Here is a 24,337-nt window from a genome sequence, read left to right on the forward strand (position 1 = left end):
TCCCAGCATCCCCCAAGGCGCGTGATTCAAAAGTTTTAGGCTGGTAGGCCTATAAGTATTTTTCCGCAAATTTAAAAAAAAACTTTTGTAAGTCGACGTAAAATACGTCCAGTCGGCACATGGGAGACAAAAAATGTCGACGTAAAATACGTCCAGTCGGCGTAAGAGGGTTAAGGCATCGATCTGGGGACCCAAACTCTTTCCTGATGACGTAGTTAATGGCGTCATCAGTGAAGCGGCTAGGGCTAATCAGAATCTTCGTGTCTGCTGGGGCCTTCCCTTCAAGAGGAAGTTTGAGGCCTCCGGACCACAACCCAAAAATAAGAAGAGGGTCAGGAAGTCTCAGCCCTTCCAGACCTCTCAGTCACAGACAGTGGTACAAGCAGTTCCTGTCTCCCAGCTTGGTCAACCTTCAACTTCTAAGGCACGACCACAGCAACAATTTGTATTATTACAAAGTCAGCCAACTCAACAGTCCTCGAGTTCGGCTACATTTATGACGTCCCCTGCCTTCAGCGCTTCATTTGAAGCGCAGGGAGCATTTCAAAACTATAACAGGCAAGCAAGGGGTAGCAGATCAAGAGGAGCTTACCGGCATAGAGCTGGTTCCAGAGCTATCTCCAGGGGCAGAGGTTTCAGAGGAGGCAGAGGAAGTAAGACCTCAATTAATCAATGATCCTCTCCAGGTAGGTGGGAGACTGTACCTCTTCTGGGACCATTGGACCTTCAGTATGTGGGCCCACAGTATAGTATCAAAAGGTCTGGGGTGGAGATGGATAAAAGGGCCTCCTCCACCAGTCAGATTCCACCAAATACCAACGACAGACCTTCTAGATTATGCCAAAGACCTTCTTCAAAAGAAGGCAATAAAGAAAGTCAGACACCTGAAATTTCAAGGACGTTTGTTCACCGTGCCAAAGAAGGACACGGACAAACGAAGAGTGATTCTGGACTTGTCCCGTCTCAACTCAAACATTCAATGTGACAAGTTCCGCATGTTAACCGTCTCGCAGGTGCGGACCTTACTTTCCCGTGGGGCCGTCACCACCTCTATCGATCTTACAGATGCTTATTATCACGTCCCGATAGCGACAAACTTTTCTCCCTACCTAGGCTTCAAACAAGGAAGACAGGCTTACTCGTTCAGAGTCATGCCATTTGGGCTCAACATAGCACCCAGAATATTCACTAAGCTAGGAGAGACAATAATTCAAGAACTAAGAGCTCAGGGAGTTACACTAGTAGCTTACCTAGACGACTGGCTCATTTGGGCACCCAACGACAAGGAATGTCGCAGGGCAACAGCCAAAGTAATAAAATTTCTAGAGTATCTGTGATTCCAGATAAACAAGAAAAAGTCCCGTCTCATTCCAGCATCTCGCTTTCAATGGTTAGGAATTCAGTGGGATCTAACCACACACAAACTATCTCTTCCACCAATCAAGTGCAAAGAGATAGCCAAAGCTACGAGACAATTTCTCAAAAACAGACGGGCTTCTCGTCGTACCCAAGAAAGAGTATTAAGTTCACTTCAGTTTGCTTCACTAACAGATCTCTTGTTGAAAGCAAGACTGAAGGACATCAACCGGGTATGGCGGAGAAGAGCCAACATCAGACTCAGAGAGAAAATCTCCTTGATTCTGCTGATACTAAGGAAAAGACTACGTCCATGGACGACAGTCAGGAGTCTTTCCAAGCTGGTTCCGCTCCAATTTCCCCCGCCGTCTCTAGTAGTCCACACGGACGCCTCTCTGAGCGGATGGGGGGGCTATTCTCAGTACAACATCCTAGAAGCAATGGCCATTTTCCTGACCCTGAAACAACTAGCTCCGGCCAGGAATATTCATATCAGACTAGTCTTGGACAGTGCAGTGATAGTTCACTGCCTAAACAGAGGAGGCTCCAAGTCAAGCCACATAAATCACGTGATGATAGCGATCTTCTCGTTGGCAATGAAACATCATTGGCACCTGTCAGCTACTCACCTGGCAGGTTTACGGAATGTCATTGCGGATTCACTGTCCAGGACAACTCCGTTGGAATCGGAGTGGTCCTTGGACGCAAAGTCATTCAATTGGATTTGCCTACAGATGCCGGGTCTTCAGGTGGACCTGTTCGCCACGGAGTCCAAAACCACAAACTTACTTGTTATGTGGCTCCCAATTTGGATCCTCTAGCTCACACCACAGATGCTATGTCCTTAGACTGGAACAATTAATTGGCAGAAGATTTACCTGTTTCCGCCAATAAACCTTTTGATGAAAGTTCTACACAAACTCAGATCTTTCAAAGGGCAGATAGCATTGGTAGCACCCAACTGGCCAAAGAGCAATTGGTTTCCTCTTCTACTAGAGTTGAAACTTCGGCCCAGAAGGATTCCCAACTCAAAGTTGACTCAGGTGGTACAAACTCAGACTGTGTCAGCTTCCTTAAGAGTTCTGAATGCCCTAACTTTATGGACTTCATGAAGTTTGCGGCACAGAAAGATGCTAATATTGATCCGCTAAACATATTGTTTGTGGAATCAGACAAAAGAGAATCGACACTCGCAGTATGATTCAGCAGTGAGGAAGTTAGCCATCTTTCTAAAAGAATCAAATGCTCAGACAATGACTACAAATCTGGCAATTTAATTTTTTAGAACTCTGTTCGAAAAAGGTCTAGCCGCTACTACCATTACTACGACTAAATCCGCTTTGAGGAAGATATTTCAGTCTGGCTTTAATATTGATTTAACAGATTCGTACTTCTCGTCTATCCCTAGAGCATGTGCTCATCTGAGACCAGTAAACCGACCTCATACGGTCTCCTGGTTTTTAAATGAAGTGCTCAAGTTAGCTTCAGATACTGATAATGAATCGTGCTCATATATAACCCTTCTCAGGAAAATATTATTTTCATACAATCAACTTACCTGTCAGATATATACATAGCTAAGACTCCGTCGTCCCCGACAGAAATTCAAATTTCGCGCCACTCGCTACAGGTAGGTCAGGTGATCTACCGGCCTGCCCTGGGTGGCAGGACTAGGAACCATCCCCGTTTTCTATCATATTTTCTCTGTCGCCGGTGGTATCAACATTGTTGTTATTACCTCCTGACTTGGATTCTTTTTTCAACATTTATCAACGTTTTTTTCGACTTTTGGTGACGTATTTGGATCGTGTTTTGGCATTCGCTACTGTGGACTGTTTTTGGAATAACTCTTTTGGATTTTTCTCAGGATGTCTGATTCTAATGTGAGTGTGAGAATGTGTGTGAATGTAGGCTGCAGGGTGAGGATACCGAAAGCTTCGGTTGATCCTCACACTGTATGCCGTAAATGTAGGGGGGTGCAGTGTTCTGCTACTAACACTTGTAAGGAATGCGAGAGTTTGAATGCAGAAGAATGGAAGACTTTGACTTCTTATTTGAAGAAGTTAGAGAGGGATAGAGTTAGAAGACTGAAAGGTGTGAATTCAAGGCCTATGAGCCTTTAAATAATAATTCTAACCCTACTTCTGAGAATCTCCCTATAAATCTCATTCTCAGAGTGTCTTTTCGATTCGGCATCGGAAATCGCCAATCTGAAAGCGACGATTCGAGACATGAAGTCCAAGATGGCGGACTCGAAAGGTAAGGCTAGTGATAGTGAAAATTTTAGTGAAGTGAGCCCTATCAGTGTTGTGGAGGGGGCGTTTGATCGTCCCTGCGGCGCTCCCAGGCCTAGACCTCTTCCAAGCTCACATGCCCAGAGGAGAAGGAAAGTCGAAAGCCTTAAGGAGGTCGTGGGGATCCCAACGGTCAGACGTCCCTTCAGCTAGCTGCTTCATGGCAGCCAGCTCAAGGGCGCTACAGGAAAAGCGTCCTTCGCGAGTGTTTCTCGTCCTCTCCCTCTCCCTCATAAACGAGGGGTGGAAGGAGTCGACCTTATCGAGACCGCTGAAGCGTCATATGAAGCAAGACATTGATTCTAGCCCGGAGCGCTTCTCGGATGACGCCCCGTCTGCTATTAAGAAGGCGAAGGGGGCGTCAACGTCTCCTGACGCTTATGAGGAAGTACACCCCATCATGCTTCTTCCCCGAGTTGATGACGAAGGGCGTCAGGCGCTAGACGTAGGAGAAGCGTCAAGGAAGATCATTATGGCGGTGCAAGAACAACTATCATCTCTTGTGGGAGTTTTAGCGCCCCGTCGGAAGGACGTGACGCTTCTATTAAGAAGTCTCGTCCTCTCGCACCTGCTGCGGAAGACGTCTTTTAGAAGTGAAGCGTCAAATCAAGAGGATCTTAGACGTGACGCTCCGTCCAAGATTGTGACGCCGAGTAGGAAGCCCTTAGAAAGCGAAGCGTCTTCCGGACGCGAAGCGTCTTCTAAACGTCAACAAGAGACGTCATACATGACGCTCGGAGAGCGGAAGCGTCATACATGACGTCTTCTAAAGCGCGAGAGAAGCCGCAGGTTGTGACGGCTTCCAAGTCGATCAGAATGGGAAAAGGAAAGACTTTCATTCCCTTAGCCCCTCTCCGATCAGGAGTTTGTCTCCCCCAGAAGAGGAACATTCTGAAAAGGAGAACAGAAACTCAGGATTATCACGAGTTCGAACGAAACTCGGAGGATGACGATCTTGGAAGAGAGGGCTTGTCCAAACCAACCTATAAGGTGTTGACAACCATGCTTCTGGAGGAATACCGGAGACGAGTTGACTCCGGCTGCTCCTCCTTCTCCGCGCTCGCTCTTTTCGAGTGCGAAGGCGAAGAAGACTTCGTCTTTCTGAAGAATGAAGCCCACCATCTCGATGAAGCGGGCTTCTACACGCCTTAGACGCCTGGATGAAGTCGAAGAAAGACTTAACCAGGACAGTATTTTGCATGCCTCCAGCAAGGTTAGCTGGGAAAAGAGGCATGGATGGGTACAAGACGGGGGAGGATATGGGTATCGCTCTCCCTTCTACTACAGAGGCAGAACTTTTCAACGTTAGTTGACGCTTCAAGGCGTCCTAGTCTTAATTCTGCCCGCATAACTTGGAGTATTTCGGAACTGGATCATCTCCTCAAGGACTTTTCCATGTATTGGAAGTATTCAACTTCTTAGATTGGTCCCTTGGGGTGATGTCCAAGAAAGCTCGATTCGCAGGGAATCGAACCTGAAGCCCTGTTTATGCATTTTGTCGTGCATCGACAAAGCAGTACAGGACGGATCTTTGGAAGTCTATGCATTATTTGGAGCAGGTCTTTTGAAGAAAAGGACAGTGTATGGCGCCTTCTTAACAAAGGCAGTCCTCGCATGCGCAGAGGGCAGCTCTGCTATATGCTCCTCTTTCGGACTATTTGTTTCCTTCTAAGTTAGTGAAGGACGTAGCTCACTCTTTAACAGAGAAGGCGACACAGGATCTTCTGACGCAGTCAGGCTAGGAAGAAGAAACCTGCTTTAGTGTCGGAACAAAGAAAGAACCATACGCACTTCTAGGCAGCCCTTTCGAGGTGGTCCGATCTCCAGACCTCCCGCAAGAAGGAAGGCTCCAGAGAGAAGAGGTAGGTCCGCCTTTCGTCCCTTTAAAAAGGGCAAATGAAACATTCTCCTCCAAACACCAGTAGGTGCCAGGCTCCTGGAATTCGTGGAAGCCTGGACACTGATAGACGCAGACGCGTCTTCACTAAAGATCTTAAGGAAGGGATATCGTATCCCTTTTCCTGAATACTCCGCCCCTAACGTCTATACCAAGGGAACTATCAGCCAAGTACAAGGATCCTGTGCTGAGGGATACTCTTCGATCAATGGTGGAACAAATGTGGGACAAGAGTGCAGTAGAACTAGTACTGGATCAAAACTCCCCGGGGTTTTACAATCGCCTTTTTTCTAGTGGCGAAAGCCTCGGAGGCTGGAGACCAGTACTAGACGTCAGCGCTCTGAACAAGTTTGTTCAGAAGGAGAAGTTCTCTATGGAGACTTCTGCTTCAGTCCTAGCGTCATTACGACAAGGAGATTGGATGGTGTCTCTAGATCTCCAAGACGCCTACTTTCACGTCCCGATCCACCCTTCATCGAAGAAGTACCTCCGTTTCATGACGGGGGGAAGGATATTTCAGTCAGAGCCTTGTGTTTCGGCCTGTCCACAGCTCCTCAGGTCTTCACAAGCCTGATGAGGAATGTGGCGAGATTTCTTCATCTCAAAGGAGTGAATGTCTCGATGTACCTAGACGAACTGGCTCATCAGGGCCAGATCGGAGAGACAGTGTTTGGAGGACCTAAAGTTAACTCTAGATTTGACCAAGGCGTTGGGATTGCTTGTGAACCTCGAGAAGTCTCAGATGACCCCCAGACAAGACCTAGTCTATCTGGGGATTCGGAGGGATTCTCGGGGTTTTGCGAGTTTTCCTTCGCAAGAGAGAACCGAAAAAGGTTTGAGGATAATCTCTCTCTTCTTAGAGAAACAGCAAACGTCAGTGAGGGAATGGTTGAGCCTTCTGGGGACGCTTTCCTCGCTGGAACAATTCTTCCCTCTCGGAAGACTTCATATCCGTCCCACTTCAATTCTTCCTCAAGAAGTCTTGGAGCTGGAAAAACGGACAACTGTCGGACGTTTTCCCCATTCCAGTGGAGGTAAAGGCACACCTACAGTGGTGGTTTGCTGCCTCTGGAAGAGAACAAAGGGGGTCTCTCTAAGATCAAAGAACCCAGACCTGTGTTGTTCTCCGACGCGTCGGAGACGGGTTGGGAGCGACATTAGGCTCGGAGGAAGTGTCAGGCACCTGGGAACCAGCACAGGTGTCCTGGCACATAAATTGCAAAGAGCTCTTCGCCGTTCACCTGGCTTTGAAGAGCCTAGAACCTGCTGGTGAGAGACAAGGTAGTACAAGTAAACGTGGACAACACCACCGCACTTGCCTACATTCGGAAACAGGGAGGGGACTCACTCCTCGTTCCTTTACGAACTCACGAGGGAACCTATTACTTTGGACGTCTCACAGGAACATCTCCCTGCTGACAAGGTTCGTACAGGGAGTAAGGAATGTGAGGGCGGACAGGCTCAGCAGGAGGAACCAGGTCCTTCATACAGAATGGACTCTGCACGAGGAAGTATGTCGCGATCTCTGGTCTCTGTGGGGAACTCCTCACGTGGATCTATTCGCAACATACATTTCAAAAGGCTCCAGTGTTTTGCTCGGTCGTGGAAGACCCAAGAGCAAATTATGGTAGACGCCTTCCTGCTAAACTGGTCTCGAGTGGACGTGTACGCTTTTCCCCCATTCAAAATCCTGGGGTTAGTATTGAAAAAGTTTGTGGCGTCAAAAGAGACGAGGATGACTTTAATAGCCCCCTTTTGGCCGGCCCAGGAATGGTTCACGGAGGTGGTAGAGTGGATCGTAGACTTTCCAAGATCCCTACCAGGAAGGACGGATCTTCTCAACAACCACACTTCAAGAGGTACCATCAAAACCTCCCCGCTCTCGCTCTGACTGCCTTTCGACTATCGAAAGACTTGTCAGAGCGAGAGGCTTTTCTCGCGAAGTGGCAAGCGCGATCGCGGAGAGCTCGCAGAACCTCCACTTCGAAAGTATACCAGTCGAAGTGGGAGGTCTTTAGAAGGTGGTGTAGAGCAAGAAGTTGTCCTCCTCCTTCTACCTCTATAGCGGAAATTGCTTGATTTCTTGCTATTCCACTGAGGAGTAAAATCGCATCTAGCCGTATCCACAATAAAGGGATACAGGAGTATGCTCTCGGCTGTATTCAGGAACAGAGGTTTAGATCTGGCAAATAACAAAGATCTCCACGATCTCATAAGATCTTTTGAGACGTCAAAAAGTCTAAAGAGCCAGTACCTCAGAACTGGGAATTTGGACGTAGTCCTCAAATATCTGTCTTCGGATAGATTTGAACCTCCTCATCAGGCCTCATTTAGAGACGTAACTAGAAAATGCCTATTTCTTTTATCGTTAGCAACGGCAAAAAGAATTAGTGAGTTACAAGCTCTGCAGGATAAAGTAGGATTCAAGGAAGACTCGGCGATTTGCTCGTTTAAAACTCTGTTTTTAGCGAAAAAAACGAGAATCCCACGAATCCCTGGCCTAGGTCATTCGAAATCAAAGGAATGTCTAGTCTCGTAGGCAGAGAAGCAGAGAGGTCTCTATGCCCTGTTAGAGCTCTGAAGTTCTATCTTCAGAGGAAACGTCAGTTGGGAGGCTCTAGACAAGGTCTTTGGTGCGCGGTCAAAGACCCCACCAGACTGATGTCAAAGAACGCTCTAGCGTTCTTTGTAAGGAACGTCATTACGGACGCTCACAACGGTCTGTGCCGGACGAACAATTACAACTTCTGAGAGTAAAAGCTCATGAAGTACGAGCGTTGCGACGTCTCTCTCGTTTTATAAGAATATGTCACTTAAAACATATTAGATACGACATATTGGAGATGCAACTCGGTATTTGCATCTCATTACTTGAAAGACGTGCGTGTGACGATGAAGAAGTGCTTTTCTCTAGGTCCTATCGTATCGGCAGATACGATTCTGGGTACGGGAGCCGACACCAATCCTTAGAATGTATATACTGTTCTTCTGTTTGGATATGGTCGAGAATCTCTCGAACAATGGAGGATTCAGGCTCGCATGGGCGGCCGTCTATGTTGTTTTTTTTTTTTTTTTTTTTTTCATAAGAGAATTCTCGTCATAAAATCCAATTAGTTGAGTATAATTTTTTTTTTGAAAAATTATGTATGTTGTGCGTAGTGGTTTTGAGTTACGGTTGTTGTGACGAGTTCGGGGATGGGACAAACTCGTAACAATCCTTAGTTCTAACACATGGTTAGGATCAGGTGGTCGGGATTGGTTGTTGTGCTCCTTCATAAGGTGTATTGTCATATAAGTGGATCAGCAACCCATTGACAAAGTCCTTTTAGGCTCTGCTGAGTAAGTGGGTAAGACCCCATCGGCAGACCCACAAGAACTCTTGGCCATAGATCACATATCTCGCTAAAGTTTCTTGAGGTGATGCAGACTACTGGGCAAACACCCACCAAGTCTACCACCTATCAGGTAGGAACCAAGGTTTTATTTATACCTACAACATATGTTGTTTACCTGTCTATTCCATATAGTAGCTGTCTCTTACCCTCCACCGAAGGGTGCCAATCAGCTATGTATATATCTGACAGGTAAGTTGATTGTATGAAAATGATATTGTTATGTTACAATAAAGTTTCATACATACTTACCTGGCAGATATATACAATTAAAGGCCCACCCAGCCTCCCCGCAGGAGACAGGTGGAAGAGAGAAAATATGATAGAAAACTTGGGGATGGTTCCTAGTCCTGCCACCCAGGGCAGGCCGGTAGATCACCTGACCTACCTGTAGCGAGTGGCGCGAAATTTGAATTTCTGTCGGGGACGACGGAGTCTTAGCTATGTATATATCTGCCAGGTAAGTATGTATGAAACTTTATTGTAACATAACAATATCATTTTTACTGAGCCTGGCCTCAGGTGCTAGAATATCTGAACTGTCGGCTCTCTCTAGAGAACCAAATCATATTGATTTCCTCCCGTCAGGAGAAGTTCTGCTTTCTCCGGATCTGAAATTCTTGGCATAGAATGAAGACCCTCTGAACAGATGGTCTCCATGGAAGATTGTTCCTCTTCCACAGGACCCATCATTATGTCCAGTTATTACAGTAAAGTCTTATCTTGACAGGACTTCTAATAGGTCTTCAGGTCCTCCTTTTATTAGAGAGAAAGGTGGAACCATTTCCTTGAAGGCCATCAGACAACAAATTCTTTATTTTATTAAACAAGCTAATCCGGATTCAGTTCCTCAGGTCCATGATATCCGAGCAGTGGCTACCTCAGTTAATTAATTTCATCATATGAACTTTGATGATCTCAAAAAGTATACGGGTTGGAAATCTCCGACAGTATTTAAACGCCACAAAGTCTCTGGAGGCCCTTAAATATTCTGCAGTGGCTGCAGGGAACGTTGTCTTACCTGATACAGCCTGATTATGTATTTTGTGATGTTGTATATTATTAATTATCATTATTTTGACTATTATTACCTTTTGGTACTCCCTCTCACCTACCTGCCTCGCTTGTGTTCCCTCCCTTTTTGCCTTTTTGTAACTGACTGGATTGCTTATCAACCCACTCCTGTTATTGTACATAGTTCATTATTCATGTAATTGTATATTCATTACTGATGGAGTACCTGCATTGGAAAGATACGTTTTCCCGTGGCGAGCAGGCGCCAAGTAAGTGTGCCGGTTGTTGACGGCAACTTGAGTCAGTATGTACGTAATTGAGGACGCAATAAACCACACGCCTCCACCACCTTGTATCTCTTGCCCCACCTTAACATCCAATATGGGGCAGTGAGTAGGATGGACCAACGTGACCCTCACCATGCCCTTCCAGCGTCGCTCAGCGGAGTCCACCCCAAGGGCCGCACGCCCTGTTGTCCCCCGTGGGCTCGTTCCTGCCCTGCAAGAAGCCAGGCAGGCCATGGCGGCACAGCAACAAATGATCTACTCCCTCCGCGACCGGATTATGACACATGCTACCCCTGCACCTTGTGTCCCTTCGCCTGCAGCCCAGGAGAAGTTCGAAATCGAGCTGAAGCCCACCGCGTTCAGATCTTGGAGAAGGTCAATGGAATGTTGGATCGAATTGTGCAGACTACCGCTGCACGAGGTCGTCCACCACATCAGACTATACTGCACGCCCCCTCTGCAACGGGCGCTGGACACCAGATTCACCTCACAGGAATGGAGTAACCTCACCGCTACGGAAGTCATGGATTTTATTCGCGATATTGTGTTACGCTCTACAAATCGTGGTGTGTTATGGTCGGAGTTTTTCAATGCGATACAAGGCCCAGGCGAAAGCGTTAGCGATTATTTTTTAAAGTGTTCCCAGAAGGCGAGGCTGTTCCTGCTGGGGTGCCCCAACCTCACCGTCGTGACAGACCACCGCCCGTTAACCAAGTTGCTGGGGGAGCGGGCCCTTACGGAAATCTCCAACCCCCGTCTCTTCAGGCTGAAGGAGAGAACCCTGCAGTACCGCTTCAGGGTCAAGTATCTGCGGGGGAAGCGTAACAGTGCGGAAGACGTCCTGTCACGATACCCCGCCTTGAAAGCCAATCCCAGCACCCACGACGTGGACCTCGACGAGGACTTCACCGACGCCATAGCAGCCGCTGTCTTGGCAGCAGTAGAGCACGACAGCTGCGTTGTGGACGAGGCGAGTGTCAAACATGCCGCCGTCAGCGACCCCGTGTATCAGCTGCTCATGGCCAGGGTCCTGGCCGGGAACTGGGCCAACAGGAAGTCCCAGGAAGTTGCATGCCTTTGGCCCTTCTACGGTGTCAGGGAGAGGCTGGCCGTCGTCCAAGACTTAGTGACATACACATTCGAAGAGGGCAACGTCCGCCTAGTTATCCCGGAGCCTCTTCGTCAGCAGGTGGCTGCCAACCTATACGCGGGGCACCAAGGCCTGGACTCTATGCAACGACGAGCACGCCAAACGGTATACTGGCCTGGACTCGAGGGGGACCTGCAGTATCGCTGCTCCTTGTGTGAAGAATGCGACGTTCATGCACCATCCCAGGCCGCGGAGGAATTAATCATCACGCCGCCCCCCCTAGTACCCCTTCCAGATGACGGTAGCGGATATGTTCCAGCACGATGGACACATGTACATGGCCTACGCAGACAGGCTCACAGGTTGGCTGGATCTGGCCCACTTCCCCCACGGTACCTCCTCCTCTCGCATTCTTCAGGGATAAGAGTATCCCTCTATCTCGACGATTGGCTAGTCAGAGCATCGTCAGAGGAGAGGTGTCTGAAGGACCTTCAGTTCACGTTAGCCTTGGCGAAGTCCCTGGGACTTCTGGTCAACCTCGAAAAGTCGCATCTGACCCCGACACAGTCCATCGTGTATCTGGGGATTTAGATGGATTCGGTGGCTTTTCGGGCGTTTCCGTCCCAGGAACGACAGCTGCAAGGCTTAGAGAGAGTTTCAGCCTTCCTGGGGAGGGAGACTTGCTCGGGAAGGGAATGGATGAGTCTGCTGGGGACCATTTCCTCGCTGGAAAAGTTTGTTTCCCTGGGGAGACTGCACCTAAGGCCTCTCCAGTTTTTCCTGGCAGAGGAATGGAAGGTCAAAGAGGATCTGGATGCGACCTTGAAGATTCCCGATTCGGTGAAAAGCCATCTAAGATGGTGGCTCGATCCTCGGAAGTTTCGAGAGGGCTTATCCCTAAAGTTTCTGAACCCCGACCTAGTGTTGTTTTCCGACGCGTCCATTTCGGGTTGGGGAACAACACTAGGAGGGGAAGAAGTGTCAGGCTCCTGGACGGGGGAACAGGTATCCTGGCACATCAATGTGAAAGAACTAGCAGCGGTTTACCTGGCGCTTCAGTTCTTCGAGGAAAAGGTTGCAGACAAAATTGTCCAAGTCAACTCGGACAACACTACAGCCCTTGCCTACCTAAGGAATCAGGGAGGAACACACTCCCGACCTCTGTTTTACCTGGCGAGGGAGATTCTGCTATGGGCAAGTGCGAGGCGAGTGAGAATCTTGACGAGATTCATCGCAGGAGTACAGAATATCAGAGCGGACCTTTTCAGTCGACAGGACCAACTCCTGCCGACAGAAAGGACTCTTCATCAAGACGTCTGTCGGGAGCTTTGGAAGTTGTGGGGACGTCCTCTGGTCGACCTCTTCGCGACGTCGAGGACGAAGAGGCTTCCTCTTTATTGCTCCCCGGTCTTGGACCCAGGAGCAATCGCTATAGATGCACTGCTCTGGGATTGGACGAACTTGGACCTTTATGCCTTCCCACCATTCAAGATCATGGGGGAAGTCATGAGAAAGTTTGCGGCATCAGAAGGAACAAGGTTGACCCTGATCGCCCCGGTGTGGCCGGCAAGAGAATGGTTCACGGAGGTTATGTCCTTCCTTGTAGACTTCCCAAGGACGTTGCCCTGGAGGAAAGATCTACTCAAACAACCCCACTTCGAAAGGTATCACCAAAACCTCTCCGCTCTGGGTCTGACTGCGTTCAGACTATCGAGAAGTTGGCCAGAGCGAGAGGGTTTTCTAAAACAGCTGCAAAAGCGATCGCCAACGCAAGGAGGGCTTCATCAAGAGCTGTTTACCAGTCGAAGTGGGCTTCCTTCAGGGCATGGTGTAGAAGGGAGGGAATTTCCTCTTCCACGACCTCTGTGAGCCAAATAGCCGATTTCCTGCTATTCTTAAGGAATGTGCAGAAGTTGGCAGTCCCAACTATCAAGGGATATAAAAGTATGCTGTCAGCAGTATTTCGGCACAGAGGCCTAGACCTTTCTGACAACAGGGATCTTCACGATCTCTTGAGATCGTTCGAGACAACTAAGATTCCTCAGGCGAGGCCTCCTTCATGGAACTTGGATGTGGTCCTAAGATTCTTGATGTCGGGTCCTTTCGAGCCTCTACACGCAGCGTCTTTTCGGAACTTGACAAAGAAGGCTCTTTTCCTAACTGCTCTGGCGATGGCAAAGAGAGTTAACGAAATCCAAGCCTTTAGTAAACAGGTGGGCTTCAAAGGAGACAACGCTGTCTGCTCTTTGAGTCCCACATTCTTGGCGAAAAACGAGAACCCGTCTAACCCTTGGCCCAAGAGCTTCGAGATAAAGGGTATGATGAGCCTAGTGGGCCAAGAACCAGAGAGAGTCCTGTGCCCTGTCAGGGCTTTCAAGTTCTACGTTCATAAGACGAAGGAGGTACGAGGTCCCTCAGGTAATCTTTGGTGCTCTGTGAAGAGACCTGATTTGCCATTATCAAAGAATGCTGTGGCTTTCTTTCTGAGGGACGTTATAAAAGAGGCTCATTCATCTTGCCAGAAGACTGATTTGAGCCTCTTGCGAGTGAAAGCTCACGAGGTCAGAGCTGTCGCAACCTCTCTTGCCTTCCAAAAGAACATGTCAATCAAGGACATCCTTGATGCCACCTTTTGGAGGAGCAATTCTGTATTCGCCTCACACTACTTAAGAGATGTGAGAACGATATACGAGGACTGTTGTTCTCTTGGACCATACATTTCTGCAGACACAGTCTTGGGGGCTGGAGGTAGCTCTTTCCCTATCCCTTAGTTATGAGTTAGGTTAGTTTTTAATATGTTTTGAGTTTTTGGTTGTTGGTGAGATCTTGTGAAGATCTCCCATTCATTAGGTTAACTTTCATGGGGTCTTTGTCTAGTTGGTCAGGTGGTGGTCAGTTGCTTCATAGCCCTCATATGTATGGTACGATGGTCTGGTCACGTTGTTGGCACGTCCCCGTTGACAGAGCATCCAAGGTGCACCAGCACTACAGGTCTCCACCTGGCTGGCAACTCTGATTAAGCAGAAGCAGGCTTAGGTGACAGTAATCACGAAGTCTGCTATGCTAACAGGTGAGGAACCAAGATGTTTATCATCTACTTAATTTAGTTTCCTAAAAATCCTATTCTGTCTCTTCCCACCATCCGAAGGTGGGATTCAGCTATATATATATCTGTTAGGTAAGTTTCATGAACAAAATGTTATTGTTATAATACAATTAAGTTTGTTCATACTTACCTGGCAGATATATATAATTAAAGTGCCCACCTCCCCTCAGGAGACAGTGGCACTGATAAAATATGAATAGAAAATGGGAATGGTTCCTGATATCTGCCTCCCAGCGGCGGGAATGGGTACTACCACCTGGCCGCCCACTGCGTGTGCCGCGAGTTTTGAAATTATGTCGGACTTCAGAAAATACAGCTATATATATATATCTGCCAGGTAAGTATGAACAAACTTAATTGTATTATAACAATAACATATTTAAAAATGAAAAAAGTACGTTGAATAGTATGTTATATAACACTGAACTTATTTAACCCTTTAACGCCGATTGGACATATTAAATGTCAACATAAATTGTCTGTCGGGTGCCGATTGGACGTATGGTATGTCGATAAAAAAAGTTTTTAAAAAAATTTTCGGAAAAATACTTATAGGCCTACCAGGCGAAAACTTTTGAATCACGCGCCTTGGGGGATGCTGGGAGCTCACAGATCAAGGCGTTGTTTTGTTTACAATCGTTACGCAGGTGCGCAAGCGCGAATTTCTTTCTTATCGCACTAAAAAGTATCAGTGACATCTCAGAAATTATTTTGTCCCTTTGACATAATTGTTGCACCATTTTAAATTAGCCGTTACATGGAGTATTATATATGAAAATGTGCGCAATTTCATGTAGAATACAAAAAATACCCATAATTGTAGCATTTATCAGTTTTGAAATATTTTCATGTAAATAATGATGTGCCAAAATTTCAACCTTTGGTCAAATTTGACTCTACCGAAATGGTCGAAAAACGCAATTGTAAGCTAAAACTCTTATATTCTAGTAATATTCAATCATTCACCTTCATTTTGCAACAAATTGGAAGTCTCTAGCACAATATTTCGATTTATGGTGAATTTATGAAAAAAACTTTTTCCTTATGTCCGCGCGGTAACTTCCGAAAAAATCATAAATTTTTTCGTCCGATTGTCGTAAAGTTTGCACCATTTTAAATTAGCCATTACATAAAGTTTTATATATGAAAATGTGCGCAATTTCATGCACAATACAACTAAAACAACCCGTGGTTGTAGCTTTTATCAGTTTTGAAATATTTTCATATAAATAATGATAAGTGCCAAAATTTCAACCTTCGGTCAACTTTGACGCAATTGTAAGCTAAAACTCTTATATTCTAGTAATATTCAATTGTAAAACGCAATTGTAAGCTAAAACTCTTATATTCTAGTAATATTCAATCATTTACCTTCCTTTTGCAACAAATTGGAAGTCTCTAGCATTTTGATTTATGGTGAATTTATGAAAAAAAAAAAACATTTTCCTTACGTCTGCGCAGTAACTCTTCCGAAAAAAATCAGAAATTTTTTCGTCCGATTGTCATAATGTTTGCACCATTTTAAATTACCCGTTACTTAAAGTTTTTCATATGAAAATTTGTGCAATTTCATGTAGAATACAACTAAAAACAACCCATGGTTGTAGCTTTTCTCATTTTTGAAATATTTGCATATAAATTACGATAAATAGAAAAGAAACCACGTTCGGTCAACTTTGTCTCTACTGAAATGGTCGAAAAACGCAATTGTAAGCTAAAACTCTTACAGTCTAGTAATATTCGGTTATTTATCTTCATTTTGAAACAAATTCGAAGTCTCTAGCACAATATTTCGATTTATGGTGAATTTAATTTAAAAAAAAAAAAACTCCTTCCCTCTGCGCGCAGATTCTCCGCCGCAAATCTCCGAAATGCGTACATCGCATTCTCGTAATATTTGCTCCGTTTTATATTAGGCGTTTCATAGAGTTTTATATATGAAAATGTGCTCACTTTCATGTAGAATTAAAAAAAAATAATTGAAGGTTGTAGCTTTTCTCATTTTTGAAATATTTGCATATAAAAAAAATGTATAAAAAATTCGACATTTGGTCAACTTTAACTTGTCCGAAATGGTCAAAAACTGCAATTGTAAGCTAAAACTCTTACAGTATAGTAATATTCAATCATTTATCTTCATTTTGAAACAAATTCGAAGTCTCTAAAAGAATATTTAGATTTATGGTGAATTTTCTGAAAAAAAAAAAAATTTTTACGTCTGAGTGTTACGAATTCATGCATCATTTTGTGATAATATTTTCTCTGTGTTGCTTTGATCGTTTTACAATGTGTTATATACCAAAATGATCGCAATTTAGTGTACAATACAACGAAAAAAAATTAACTTGTTAGCTTTAACTGTTTTGCTCACAGCGCAATTTGAATACAATTATATATGAAATTTTGTTTTTGCGCTATCATATATCGCATTATTTATATATGACAATGATATTTTTTTCATTTCTGATGGTTGCATACTAAACTTCAGGCAATGACAAAAAAGGAGCCAAAATGAACTCTTAATCTTGAAAACTAAGCGCGCTGTGATTTTTTGAAAAAAAAATTTTTCTGCTTCAGCGCTCACTCCGAGACCCCCTCGGCATATGGGAGACGATTTTTGTTATACCCCTTCGGCGTTAAAGGGTTAATTGTAATTTATGTCTATTTATGGGTAATGTTTTGTATAAAAAGGCAAGGTTAGGGTAATAACTGGTGGTCAAGAACAGATTAATACATTTTCAGTTATTTCTTATGGGAAAAATTCATTCAGATCTCAACAAAATCGCATATCGTTACTTCTACTGGAACAAATTAACATAGAGGTCTGGGGCTCTACTGTACGTGGTTGGCAAAAATTGCGGTGGGACCTATGACCAAAAAATATATACACTCTTATTAAACCTCCAAACAAGTGACTGGAGTCTCTTTCCTTGTTGACTGTCTAAGCTCCACCCTTTCTCTACATGTAAGTGGCCAAGTGGACTGACGAAATTCCTTCCTAACTTTTCTGTTCCTTCAAAATTTGAGAATATATTTGGCCGCTTGATGCCTACTAGCCTAATATCCTGTCAAGTATTGTATAAAAGCTAGATATACTATATGAAAAGAGGTAATAACATGTATTTTACTAGATATACATGAAAAGAGGTAATTACATGCATTTTACTATGCCATTTTATACTATAGTAAAATACTTTTTGTCACAGTAAAACTGTCGTTGGGTAAATACCCCTACTATATAGTAGTAAAACTGTCATGGGGTAAATTGTACCCCTCTTATTGATACAGTAACACTGTCGTGGGGTAAATTATACCCATGCTATTTAGTACAGTTACACTGTTGTGAGGTAAGTTATACCCATGCTATTTAGTACAGTAACACTGTCATGGGTAAATTTCTCCTGTCACCCCATCTCCAGGGCACCATGGGCACGCAAAATGAGTGAAAGTAATATTCACCACAAGACCATCCATAAACATGAAGCTACTGAGAACATCATCCCTCTTGGTGCATAGGCTTTTTAGTAGGATAAAAAATGCTCTTTTTTTTTTGGGGGGGGGGGGGGTTTGTTAAAATATACCTTACGACAGTGTTTAAGGGCTAGGAGAGAATTGCTATGGGCAATGCAAAGCTCAGCAAGTGGCTTTATTCAAATTCCACAGATCAGCATGGCTAGTCTGCTCTCGAGTTCTGTGTACCTTTTGATTTTGTCCAGCAAATTTAGGAACCCTTGGATATTTCTTAGTAATAGATTAGACCTCTTATTCACAGATGTTCCAGTTACCATCAAGTTCAAGGTCTGCTAATATATAGGGACCTCTTATTCACAGATGTTCCAGTTACCATCAAGTTCAAGGTCTGCTAATATATAGGGACTTCTGACCATTGTGCCATTGAGATGAATATATCTGTCAATCTGTATATATATTTAATGTCAATATTGGATAAATAGCCTGGCTGAAATCTAGAGCCATTATTGAAGTTTGTCAGGCTATATCAGATCTAGATCCCATGAGGTTAAATGAGTTGCTGATGTATATATTAGTAAGGTATGTACTTTGAAAGGTCATCAAGATCAGGACAAAGAGGTAATTACATGTATTTTACTAGATATCCATGAAAAGAGGTAATTACATGCATTTTACTATGCCATTTTATACTATAGTAAAATACTTTTTGTCACAGTAAAACTGTCGTTGGGTAAAAAAAGTCAGTTTGATGATACACATCGACGAGCTTACCATGACAAACATACAAATTCAACGCATGGAGTTGAAATTGTCCACTTGAAAATTACACCATTTTTGTTTACTTTTACCATGCTGCAAATAGAATTTACCATACAGCTGAGAGAAATTATAATTCCTTAAAGAGGAAATTTTCAGGAATTACTCAGACTCCTCTAACAGATGATGGTAGGTAAGTTGCTTGCCCTTAGGAAAGGGCTATACTACTACGTAGAGCTGTTGAAGCTAAGCAGTCGGCTGAGGATGTCCCTCTCCCTGATACTTGCAATCCTGAACCTATTTGTACAATTTGCCTTTCACCCTGGGATGGTATAAAAGATCTTGATACCATTGATAGCAAGGGTGGAGAAGATCCTGATAGTTATTCCCTTTGTTGTTTAAAAAGGATTTTATTGTGTTGTCTCCCAAGATTAATAGATTGTGTAGATTTTTATGCTGATGTAGTACTTTGCAGATGAGCACAAGTATAGTTATACAGTGCCTGTTTCAAATACTGGCATATATGCAGACTGTAGTAACTATGGGCCAATTTCTATTCCATGGGATCTAAAGGATTGTTTGCTGGTAGTCAATATGCATATAGATAGGAAGCAGCTAGGAACCTGCAGTCCTCTTTGAGATTTGACTTGTCATTTGCAAGAGAACCCTGATAAAGGTTTTAAGTTTAGAGTATTTCAAACAGATTTTAGCAAAATTCATTGTTAACACATATAAATAACTTTCACTGAAAATTCATGCCTACAGTTCAGAAGGCTTTACTGAATGTGTAAGGGATGTCTATATTTAAAAAGTATAGAGTACAAGGCACATCACTGATTGTAGAAGTAAAGATAGTATCCAGTGAGAGCTAAGTAAGGGTAAAAATTTCTATGTAAACAGAAAAAGGTACAGTAAAAAAGACACTTCAAGCAAAGGCTAACCTGAATTGAAAAGAAAAGAGAAACGGAATGCAAAAAGTAGCATTAGTCATTCATCATTGAGCAGTCATAGTAAGGATACCTTGCCATGCTCAGGTCTCTTCAGAATTACAATGAACTGTTAACAATATGACACAACCATTTTCTATGATTTTGTTGTAAATTAGTTCTCTTTTAAGGTTTGCCCGATGATTTTCTTCATAAATAACAGGCAAATAAGAGATAAAATGTTAAAAGTTGGAGACCAAATAGAATAAACAAAAAGTATAATGTAGAGAGTAATGCATCTAATGATGAGGGTGCACAGCAAAGGACTCTTCATATTGTGTTGTGTACCCTCACAGCAAAGGACTCTTCATATTGTGTTGTGTCATAAAAGGCACATTGTAAGTGGTACTCCCCTAAGGTACATTTTTTCAAGATCTTAATGAGTGAATCTTTAAATGAACTCTGAACAGTTGCATAATGAAATTTGAAATAATGGCTGCCAAGCATAGTTTTGGTATTGTGCTATGAAAGGACAGTTTCAATAGTATTGCCAGGGCAACTGACACACCAATTTACTTTGTTTATAGTCCTTCACTCATTGCTGTTCTTTCTGTGAAGCAGATTTTTTCATCTTGAGCTGTCAAGAGGATCACAGAGATGCATGACTTAGTCATGGATGAGATGGAGAGTCTCCTATTCATTTGGGTCCAGGAAGTTATTTGGAGGCAGGCCAGCATAACCTCCCAAGTGATGATTGTGAATGCTCTATATTTGTTCACCAGTTTGATGAAAAGAATAGGGGAACTCTGTTGCCAGTCATGGGAGGTTTGAGACTAAGGAGTAAACCATTTGTATTCTGTTTACATTCTGATGAGCTGAGTGGTGTTGAGGAGGCTGCCAAGATGTTCAAAAAGACCTTGAAACAAAATACTTGATAAAGTACTTAGCTACTCTTGGACATAGACAACAAGCTATTCAGGAAGGTGTCCAGTGATATGACCTTTATATATCCTAAGGCTGCTAATGACAGTGTCATTCTTATGTTCCTTTCAAGTGGTTCAAAATTCAGAAAATCTAAGGGTACAAAGGGATTCATTATGTTAACTGAAACTGTCAATCTTAATAGATGTTTGACTTTTTCTGGTTCTTGAATAGAGCCCCAGACTGAAGGACATTGCAAAGACATCTATACTTCAGTTATTTCAGAGCCATAAATAGCAAATAAGAAAAAATTGTTTTTGCTATTTACCTACTATTCATTCAGCCAATAGACCAAAGTTGTTCAAGGAGTACAGAAGAAATTTCAGTATGGAGGAAGTGATTAACTTCATCGTTGGTGTTTAGTATAAGGTTCAACTTTATACTGTACGTAAATACTATCCAGTGAATGGTATTGTCTGAATGCATCTACAGCCTCAGGCTACCAAATGTTGAAAGAGTATCATTAGCTTGTCACATGAAATTTGGGTCAGTACAGTGGACAAAGAGTCTAAAAGTCGCAGCATTCCATTTACCAATGAAAAGTTAGTGATGATGAAGCAGGAACGTGCAGTGGAATGTGAGGAATCCAGGGAAGATAATTTAGCAGTTCATAGGGCGTGAGTGAGATATGAAGTGCTGCACAGTTCAGGAATGCAGTAGTAGCTTCGTGGATTAGGTTGAGTCAGACCTCTCAAAGAGACATTACAGCATGTGTTCTTTAAACTTTATCACTGCTCACCATTTTGTTCTCTACTGCCTCTTCAGTAGATCCCAAATATCTTTAAGCTTTGACATTGGTGCAGGAAGCCCCTCCTCACCTATATTCTTCATGTATGGTTTAGTCAAGAGGGGATGCTACTGTCCACTCCCCACCTGGTCTGGGTCACCTACAAACCCTGTTAGTCATCTCCCATCCCATTGTTATTACAACTGACAGATCTCTGATTATTATGATGAGCAACCTCATTTCACTCTTAAGGAAAAGGATAGTAGTGAATTGTAAAAAACTTTGCTTGAAGTAGGCAGATAATTTTGCTTTGTACCATTTGATTAAGATTTATATTTTGTTTGTATTTTGTATAAAATGGAGGTATTCAGTCAAGTTTAGAACTACATATTTGCTGTTATAGGCTGATTGAGAAATTGTATTGGAATGTAGTCTTATACTTGAAGTGGGAAATGCAGTTTGCAATACAGGTTTTCCTTTATGATTCGTCACGCTGGAATGCAAGCCAATCATATAACTAGAGCTAGATATTGTGCAAAAGATTAAAAGTAATAGAAACCTTAAAGCACAGAGTATTCATTGTTACATAATATTTTTTCCATTTTTTCAGAAATGACAACAAACCATGCAAGGACCTTATTGTTAGTGTTAGTGGGTTTGAGAATGAAGAAAGAACCATAATTAAGTTAATGCTGCAGCTTGTGGGAGCAAAGTACACCGGATGTTTCTCAAGACATAATAACCTTCTAGTATGCAAAAGGTATGTAAAACTTGTCAATGTAAGTAGGAAATTTGAGTAAAAAGTACTTTTATCTTTTAAAAGTCATTCATTTATAATAGCATGTTTTTGTATCTAGTGCTATTCAAACCAATTATAAAAAAGGATGATTAAAAACATTTCCCCTTGCTTGATATGTAATTATATTAATTACCACCCTTGGTATGTGAAGGATTGGGATGTGGCTACTTCCTGTAAATTGGTGTTTATTTAAAATAATGATTTTGCTTTTAAATAAAAAATTACAATGCACCACCTGAACACCTGAATTAGCCCTGGTCACCTGACCAGCCCAAACAGCACCCCACAAAATTACTCACATTAGGTTAAATTTTAACTGCCAGCATTACCAATGCTGCAGGTAAATATTGTTTACTGAGTCACCTGTCCACGGTTGGTAGTGCAGCCGCCAGCAACCGGCCGACAGTGATTACATACGTCAATTGCATTCTGTTCGTCGCTTGTCAAGACAATTCTTGCAGCGTGCGAACCTTTTGGTCACAGCCCCCCCTCCCCACTGCATTCTTGGAATAAGATTTGTTGACGCCATTAGCTTGTTTTGGATTTTGCCTTGGTTTTCTCTCTGCCTCATTGATTTTAAGATAATGGACTTTGCTTCAAAGGATCCTCCCCCGGCTAAGACACCTCCAGACCATCCCAGCGAAGATCCAGCAACTCATCGTTCCTGTACTGCCTACAAAGGGAGGATGAGTACACTCAAATACTATTGACACCTTGTGTATATCATGCAGAAAGATTCAATGCAATCTAGGTCGTAGATGTGATGAATATAAGGATTGGTTCACGGACCAGATGCAAGCTTATGTTAAGCATAGAAAAGCACTTGCTTCTAAGAGTAAGGGTAGGTTAGCTTCAGGGGTTAAACCCAAGATAGAGGAATCTAGTGATCAAGAGTCAGTTCTTTTCAAGAAGTTAGAGGATAGGCTGACATCGAGTATGTCTGGATTGTTTACTTCTTTGATGCCAAAATTGCAAGACGATAGGAAAGTTGGCAATAGGGAACAGTATTCTAACCGTTCTTTTCCAAATCCCATGTCTGTTCCAGAACAAGCCCTGACAGGTGCCGAGGGTCATGGAGATCCAAAAACCGAAAGGGTAGGAACTACAGACCCCCCCCCCCCCTCCCAACAAGACGCAGGCAGTGTTTGCAGCAGAATTCTCCTTTTCTCCTGAAAATATAAGTCTGAGTGTTAAATCAGAAACAGGAATGACACAGACAGCTAAGGGTGTTAAGGGATCAGTTAGGCGAGGCACTGTTCCAAGGGTAGTTGCCTTCAGACCCTTTATTTAGTCCTGGTAGGTTAGGATCCCCATTAAATCCAGAGAATTGTTTGTTTCCAGAGAGTACAGTGCCAAAAATAAAATCTAACCTTCCTCCTTCTGGGAGCTTGGACTCGGATTCATCGGTGGGAGGTACTTTAAATGCCCCTTCCTCTTCAAAGGTTCCCTTTCTGTCTGGAAGTACTTCAGAACCTTTGCCCTTTGAGGGTTCCTCAGTTGCAAGAGTATAGGTCTTTAGTTCGGCAATGTATTCTTTTGGGTTTCTGCAACATGTTCTCAAGAATTCCCCTGAATTCTGTAGTGATATGTATATTTAGATTTTCAAGGTTGTAAAGACTCTATTTTCTTTCCCTTAAAATGATGGCTTCTAATCCTTCTATATCCCCAGGTTCTTCAGTTTCTCTTCCCCCAGTGTCGGTGGGTTCTGTTTCAGTTTCAGAGCATTTGCCTGCCAGCCCCTCTTCTGGGGGAGTTTCCAGCCTTTTCCTTTGGGTTTTCCTCATGAGAGTACTTTTGCTTCTAACACAACCTTGTCGAGTTCCGCAGGGTTTCCCCATTTGGGTGAGGTGTTGATGTCTTCCCTGCCTTCTCAGGTTACTTCTCATGGTATTCCTTCGTCTTCCGCTGGTTTCAGTGTTCCTCTGGCAGGTCCCTCAATTACCTGTTCCGCTTTTGCGATCACTGGGCCTAGGATAGTTCCCAGTGTGTCTTCCTCTATCTTCATTCCACCATCTCGTCTGTCCTTCCTATGATAAGTGATATTCTGCTGGATTTAGGTACTGGTGTTAGTTCTGTGTCGGGTTTGGTATCAGTTTGTTCAGGTTTCTTCTTTGCAGGTTCGGGGGAAATCTCCCTTGAATAGTATTAGTTTGGTTCAAGCCAAATTGTTGAATCAAGGTCGTGAAGCGCAGGGTCTGCTCAGCTCCTGCGGTGTTTTGCTTCTGCAAGTATCCTTGGGTC

General features: G+C 43.6%; 1 protein-coding gene across 1 annotated transcript in view; it reads left to right on the forward strand.

Moving 5' to 3' along the window:
- Positions 1-24,337, forward strand: part of LOC135224520 (PAX-interacting protein 1-like) — a 363,885-nt gene that overhangs the window by 209,142 nt on the left and 130,406 nt on the right. Inside the window, exon 11 of the mRNA XM_064263576.1 lies at positions 21,908-22,057. Coding sequence (XP_064119646.1) covers positions 21,908-22,057 — 150 coding nt within the window. The remainder of the gene's footprint in view (positions 1-21,907; positions 22,058-24,337) is intronic.

This window comes from Macrobrachium nipponense, chromosome 12, assembly GCF_015104395.2.
Source record: "Macrobrachium nipponense isolate FS-2020 chromosome 12, ASM1510439v2, whole genome shotgun sequence".
Taxonomy (NCBI): Eukaryota; Metazoa; Arthropoda; class Malacostraca; order Decapoda; family Palaemonidae; genus Macrobrachium; species Macrobrachium nipponense.